At 53.2% G+C, this 7,298-nt stretch overlaps 1 protein-coding gene across 1 annotated transcript; it reads right to left on the bottom strand.

Moving 5' to 3' along the window:
* Window positions 1–390: 390 nt before the first annotated feature.
* Window positions 391–7,293, bottom strand: SIGMAR1 (sigma non-opioid intracellular receptor 1). The gene is made up of 4 exons (XM_087715180.1): window positions 7,062–7,293; window positions 6,604–6,804; window positions 999–1,091; window positions 391–906 (listed from the first exon to the last, which is right to left on the bottom strand). Exons 1-4 carry the CDS (start codon window positions 7,228–7,230, stop codon window positions 680–682), a joined length of 690 nt encoding a protein of 229 aa, XP_087571306.1. The 5' UTR covers window positions 7,231–7,293; the 3' UTR covers window positions 391–679.
* Window positions 7,294–7,298: the final 5 nt, after the last annotated feature.

Here is a 7,298-nt window from a genome sequence, read left to right as displayed (position 1 = left end):
AGAAATTGAAATGGGAAGGAAGGAAGGAAGGAAGGAAGAGGAAGTGCCAGGAAGTTCTGGTCTGCCTTAAACAGCAGTGGAAATGTACACTCTGAAGGGCTCCATCCACACAATTCTGCTGTTGTTTCTCAGCTGCCTATCAAAATTTGTCCTGCTGTAAATCAGATCAAAAGGCCCACTTGGAACCAAGCTGAGAAGGACCAAGGGGCGTTGGTGACAATGCTACTATAGGAGGCACCTCGACTCAAAGCATGCAAAGAGGATGCAACGTCTCTTTCCAAAGGGGCCTGGCAAATGCCATCATGCAAATGGCATTATTTGGGTCAACTGTGCACCGATGCCGCTGCACATGGGCACCACTCCTGCCATAAAACACCTGGGACTTTTCCCCCCCCTCTCTTTCTCTGCGTGGCTCCAAAATGCTCCAAGAGAGACCGAATTGTCACCCAGGGGGCAGCTTGGATACCTATTTACAGCAGGACATCCAGGTGTTCGTGGATGGGCAACTGAGAAGGGCGTGGACCCACCTCTGCTTCCTGACACGCGGGCGATGCACCCAGCCGCGTGTGGCCAAGAAGGGCAGGCCCGGGAGCTGCACCAGGTTCGCCAGCACACGAGATGGGAGGGTGGGGAAGGGGGCGAGCTTCTCATCGGCTGGGAGTGGGGAGTGGGCCGAGACTCACTGACTGGTGCTGCTGAAGTATGTGTTAGCCTCCAAGAGCAGGGCCTTGGCATAAACCTGGAGGGTGTAGAAGAGGGTGAGGAAGTCCTGAGTGCTGAAGATTGTGTCAGCCAGGGCGAAGGCCAGGGTGGAGGGGATGAAGCCTCGGCCATATTCGACCATCCACGTGCCGGCGCTCCACTGCACGGAGGTGCCCTCTCCGGAAAGGTGGATAGTGGTGTCTCCTGCGGGAGGCGTACAGGCAGCAATTAGATCCCCCCCATCTTGGGATTTCCCGTTGTCACGCAGGCCTCCAGGCGAGGAATCTCAAACTCACCTGGGTAATAAATCTCGCGTTTAGTCGTTCCCTCTCTCCATTTCCAAAAGGTGCCTGAGATGAGGGTGTCATAAATGTCAACCCAATAGCGACCTGCCGTGGGGAGAAAGAACATCCAGATGCTAGTCCCTGTTTCAGGTGTCCCAAGAATAGTTCCTAACAGTTTCTGTATCTCAACCTTGTGAACTTTTAAGAAGCGTGGAATTCAGAGGAAAGGTCGGCACATCTTAAAAGTTAGCACGGTTGAAAAACACTGCAATGCAAAATACAACAGCAACCTGACAATAGCAATAGCAATAGTTAGGCTTATATACCGCTTCATAGGGCTTTCAGCCCTCTCTAAGCGGTTTACAGTCAGCATATTGCCCCCAACAACAATCTGGGTCCTCATTTTACCCACCTCGGAAGGATGGAAGGCTGAGTCAACCTTGAGCTGGTGAGATTAGAACTGCTGAACTGCAGATAACAGTCAGCTGAAGTGGCCTGCAGTACTGCACCCTAACCACTGCGCCACCTTGGCTCTTATAAAGGAAGCATTGGCAAGGGAATAGGTGGGACTGGCCAGGCTTTGCCAAATTAGCAATAGCAATAGCAGTTAGACTTATATACCGCTTCATAGGCCTTTCAGCCCTCTCTAAGCGGTTTACAGAGTCAGCATATCGCCCCCACAGTCTGGGTCCTCATTTCACCCAGATAGATAGATAGATGATAGATAGATAGATAGATATAGAGAGAGGGAGAGATAGATATAGAGGGAGGGAGGGAGGGATAGATATAGATATAGATAGAATAGATAGATAGATAGATAGATAGAGATAGAATAGATGATAGATAGATAGATAGATAGATGATAGATAGATGATAGATAGATAGAGCAATAGCAACAGCAGTAGACTTATATACCGCTTCATAGGCCTTTCAGCCCTCTCTAAGCGGTTTACAGAGTCAGCATATCGCCCCCAACAACAATCCGGGTCCTCATTTCACCCACCTCGGAAGGATGGAAGGCTGAGTCAACTTTGAGCCTGGTGGGATTTGAACAGCCAAACTGCTGAACTGCAGTGCTGCATTTTAACCACTGCGCCACCTCGGCAAAGTCAACCATAACCTACTACTAGATAAAGTGGAAGAATGTGGGTTGGACGGCATCACCACCAGATGGATTCGGAACTGGCTGACCAACCGCACTCAACGTGTCATCCTCAATGGAACGGCATCTACATGGAGGGAGGGATGCAGTGGGGGACCCCAAGGCTCTGTTTTAGGCCCAGGACTCTTCAACATCTTCATCAATGATTTGGATGAGGGAATAAATGGGGAACTCATCAAATTTGCAGATGACACCAAGCTGGCAGGAATAGCCAACACTCCAGAAGACTTAAGGCTTAAGATACAGAAGGATCTTGACAAACTTGAACATTGGACCCTATCTAACAAAATGAAATTCAATGGTAGAAAAAGTAAGGTTCTACATTTAGGCAAGAAAAAACAAATGCACAGAATTGAATTACCGTATTTTTCGCAGTATAAGACGCACCAGAGTATAAGATGCATCAAATTTTGAAGAGGTAAATTTAAAAAAAAACAAAAAATGTTTTTGCCCTCCCCAGCTCCCAGGAGCACTCTGCAGGCATCCCAAATCATCTGGACGCTCCGTTTTTTTTGTGAAAAATGGGGCATGCAAAGAGTTTGGGAGGCTGGCAAAGTGCTCCTGGGGAGGGCAAAAAAAGGCTTTTATCTATCTCAAATCCACTTTTCTCTACCTCTCCCACGGCAGGGCAGGACTAAACAGCTGTCTCCGTGCTTTGCTGTTTTTCCCCCTCCCCTTGGACTGGCATAAAAGAAACGAGGCTGCCTCGTCACCTCCCCCCCCCCAAATCTGCCTGGATCTGTCAGCAAAGAGATACGGTAGCTGGGCTCAATAGCACCAGCAGCAATAAGCACTGCATGACAGATCCGGAGAGACTGGGGTGGGGGGGTTGGAGCAAGGGAAGAGGTCCAGTCTCCTCTGCACAAAGACTTTTCTCGGGACCCTTGATCTCCACTTTCTCTCGGGGAAAAAGCTATTGGCAACGTTGGGATTTTGGCCAGTGAAAGAAGTGTGGGATGGAAAGGAAACTTTGGAATGCGGCAGCTGCAGGGAGCTCCTGCATTCCCAAGTTCCCTTTTCATCCTGTGCTTCTTCCATTAGCCAAAGTCCCGACGATGCAAATAGCAATTTTCCAGAGAGAAAGTGGGGGGTCCCGAGGAAAGTCTTTGTGCAGAGGAGATTGGATCTCTTCCCTTCCTCCCCCCCCACCCCCCGGGCTCTCCGGATTTCCTTATGGCTATTGTGCCCAGCTACCGTATCTCTTTGCTGCATGACCGATCACGTGTGCGTGTCTGTGTCGGATCGGTCGTGCAGCAAAGAGATACGGTAGCTGGGCACAATAGCCATAAGGAAATCCAGAGAGCCCGGGGGGGAGGGCAGGGGGGAGGAAGGGAAGGGGAACAATCCCTCTAGGGAGGCTTCCACAGCTGACTTTTGACCACCAGCTGTCAGCTGTGACCAGGGGGGCATTTGCCCAGGTTCGCCTGGTCCGCCAGTTGCGGCCCTATCTAGATCGGGGGGCCCTCACAACAGTCACTCGAGCCCTCGTGATCTCTAGACTGGAATACTGCAATGGGCTCTACATGGGGTTGCCCCTGAAGTGCATCCGGCGACTACAGCTAGTCCAAAATGCAGCCGCGCGAGTGATAGTGGGCGCACCTCGGTTCGCCCACGTTACACCTGTCCTCCGCGAGCTGCACTGGCTACCTGTTGGTCTCCGGGTGCGCTTCAGGATACTAATGACCACCTTTAAAGCACTCCATGGTAGTGGATCTGGGTACTTGAGAGACCGCCTTCTGCCGATTACCTCCCTAAACCGACCAATTAGATCGCACAGACTAGGCCTCCTCCGAATCCCATCAGCCAGTCAATGCCGACTGGCGACCACACGGAGGAGAGCCTTCTCTGTTGCTGCCCCGACCCTATGGAACGAGCTCCCCATGGAGATCCGCACCCTCACCACGATCCAGACCTTCCGCGCAGCCCTCAAGATCTGGCTCTCCCAGCAGGCCTGGGAATAGGTTTCCAATCACCCGCCCGAGTGTTTGATTGCTGAATGAAAGTTGTGTTTTATTAATTTTCTTTTGTTCACCAATTGTTTTGTTTTGACCTTGCACTTCCCCTCCCCTGTGGTTGTAAGCCGCCCTGAGTCCCCTCAGGGAAAAGGGCGGCATATAAATCCCAATAAATCAATCAAAATCAATTTTATCAGAATGCTAGATTGGAAAGTTAAAAACCTGGAATGGGGTACAATCAAGCGTGATTCAAAGGCTTTGGCTCCTGAGATCCCTGCCACCCGAAAATGCTATTACCGCGATCTCTGCCGCCCGGAACCGCCCGAGAAGGGGCAGGTCAAGCGGGTACCGCAGAGATCACAATGCCAGCGTTTTGGGTGGCAACTCAGCAATCTCAAGAACCAAAGTCTTCCTAGAGAGATTCTTCCTCTCTTCCCTTCCCTTCCTCAATCCCACAGTCTCTCCGGATCTGCTTACTGCTATTGCGCCCAGCTGCCGTATCTCATTGCTGCATGACTGATCCCAGACAGACACACACACGATCTGCCATGCAGCAAAGAGATACAGCAGCGCCTCCTTAAACCAAAGCCTTTGAGGAACTGGGAAAGAAAGGCGAACTTTTTCGGGCGGCAGTTTTTGGCAGGTTCCAAGCTCGGCTTTCTTTCCCACTTACTCAAAGTCTTTGGTATACTCCGCCCTCCTCCTCCTCCTGCAAGTGAAAGGTGCCTCAGAGATTCGGCGGGCAGCTCAGGGGAGACAATGGCCACAATGACTTCACTCCCCAGCAATGTGAGGCGCCGCTGCCACCGCCACCATAGCCAGAGCCCTCCTGGGAGCCGAGCGGGAGCCCCGTAAGCGAAACATCTCTCCTTTCCGGCCATCACAATCTCTGTAGCGCCGGCTTCACCTGCCCCTTTTCCAGACGAACTAGGCGGCTACATGCGGAGTATAAGACGCACCCAGATTTTCACCCTCTTTTTTGGAGTAAAAAGGTGCATCTTATACTCCAAAAAATGCAGTATTTATTTGTCAGTGCACAACATATGTACAATGAGATTGGCTGAGGTCCCTCAGTGCATCCCTCCCAACGCAATACAACTCACAGGTTGTATGTGACTCCTGAATGTGAAATAACGTCATAACTACGTAGTACGATGGACTTGCAGGGCCGGTGTAATGTGTAACATGTTCACACAATAGGACTGCGTGTGTGTTAATATGATTTATTGGGTTAGGGATTTCTGTCTTCACTGTGTATTGTGTTGGGGGCCTGTGTGTGCACTGAGGGAGCTCAACCAATCTCATTGTACATGTGCTGTGCACTGACAAATAAACCATCATCATCATCATCATCATCATGACAGTGAAGACAGAAAATCCCTAGCCCAATAAATCATATTAACAAACACCCGGTCCCATTAAACCCGTGTGAACATGTTACATGTTGCGTTGGCCCTGCAAGTCCATCGTACTACGTAGTTATGACGTTATTTCGCATTCAGGAGTCCGACAGCCCACGGATGGAGACTCTTCTTCAGCCTGTTTGCCTGGCTGGCTATGCTTCTACATCTCCTTCCCCACGGTGGGAGGGTAAAGAAGCCGTCTCTGAGGGTTTTCCTCCCCCTCCTAAGGCAGCGAGCCCATGCGATCTCATCTAGGGGTGTCAGAGGGCATGTTTTGTGCCGGCCTCACCAACCCTCTGTTGTGTCTTTCTATTCGCGGCTGTCAAACTGGCATGCCGTACCATGATGCTAAATAGCGTATTTTTCGGAGTATAAGACGCATCTTTTTCTCTCGAAAAAGAGGCTGAAAATCTGGGTGTGTCTTATACACTGAATACAGCATTTTTTTTTGCCTCCCAAAGTCTCGCGCCCCCCCTTTCACCAAAAGGGCCCTGCAGACCCCGTAGGCGGCCTTCGGAGCTCCTGGGGAGGGCAGAAAGGAGTGAAAAAGGGGCCGTTTTTTGCTCAATTTTGCTCCCCCAGGAGGACTCTATAATAGGCCTCCCAAAGGCTACGCATGGCAAGAGCCAAGGTGGCGCAGTGGTTAAATGCAGCACTGCAGGCTACTGCTAGATCAGCAGGTCAGCGGTTCAAATCTCACCGGCTCAGGGTTGACTCAGCCTTCCATCCTTCCGAGGTGGGTAAAATGAGGACCCAGATTGTTTGGGGGCGATATGCTGACTCTCTGTAAACCGCTTAGAGAGGGCTGAAGGCCTATGAAGCGGTATATAAGTCTACTGCTATTTTTTGACAACCAGCCCGTTTTCGTGAAAAACGGGTCGTTTTTTGCTCGTTTTGGACCCAGGAGGACTCTGCAAGCCCCCTAAAGGCTATTCGTGCCATTTGGGGGGGGGAGTTTGCACAGTGCAAAAACCTTTGTCTTTTTAAAATTTGCCTCTTCAAAGCCTGGGGGCGTCTTATACTGGGGGGAAAACGCGGAGGGTCGGGGCGTCTCGGGGTTCACGGGTGGGCGGGAGGGAGGAGCGGGGTGGGCTCACCGGAGTGTCCGCTGGTGTCGACGGCGGAGCCGAAGAGCAGCACGTACTCCGAGAGGGAGGCGTGCAGGAGGCACATGGAGCCCATCCAGCCGCCGGCGTTGACGAACACCCAGCGCAGGTCCTCGTCGGGCAGAATGTGGCCCGGATGCCTCCGCCGCAGCTCCACGATGATCTTGGCGAAGGCCAGCTCGTGGTCCAGGCCTGACAGGGGGAGGGAGGGAGGGGGGGGGGGAGAAGGAGCGGCGCTTGAGCGGGGACCAGGGCCGTGGAGGGGGGGATCCCCAGGGCCCCGCCGAGCACCATGGGCTTTGGAGTCCGCCCGCACCCCCCCCCCCCTCACGGCTCCTTCGCTGAGCACCATGGACACCGGCGCTCGCCCACACCGCTCTCCCCCCACCCGCACCGCCGCCTCCCCAGCCCTCCGCCGAGCACCATGGGCGCTGGAGTCCCGCACTGACCGGCGTGGTGCTTGGCCAGGAGCGCGATCTCCTCAGGCTCGAACTCGTAGCGCCGCGAGGAGACCCATCCGCGCAGCGCCTGGAACAGCAGCGCCGCCGCCACCACCGCCGCCGCCACCCGCAGGCCCCGACCGGCCCAGCCCGAGCTCGGCCCGGGGAGCCACCGCATTTTCCCGCCGCTCTTCTCGCCCGAAACCGCCGCCGCCGCCGCCGCTGAGGGGACGCAAAGTGAGGCCG

The sequence above is a fragment of the Thamnophis sirtalis genome, unplaced genomic scaffold, assembly GCF_051295495.1.
Source record: "Thamnophis sirtalis isolate CommonGarterSnake01/CBP01778 unplaced genomic scaffold, rThaSir2_p1.2 scaffold_5, whole genome shotgun sequence".
NCBI lineage: Eukaryota > Metazoa > Chordata > Lepidosauria > Squamata > Natricidae > Thamnophis > Thamnophis sirtalis.
Note: the sequence above shows the minus strand (reverse complement) of the source record. Positions and strands in the feature narration are given on the sequence as shown.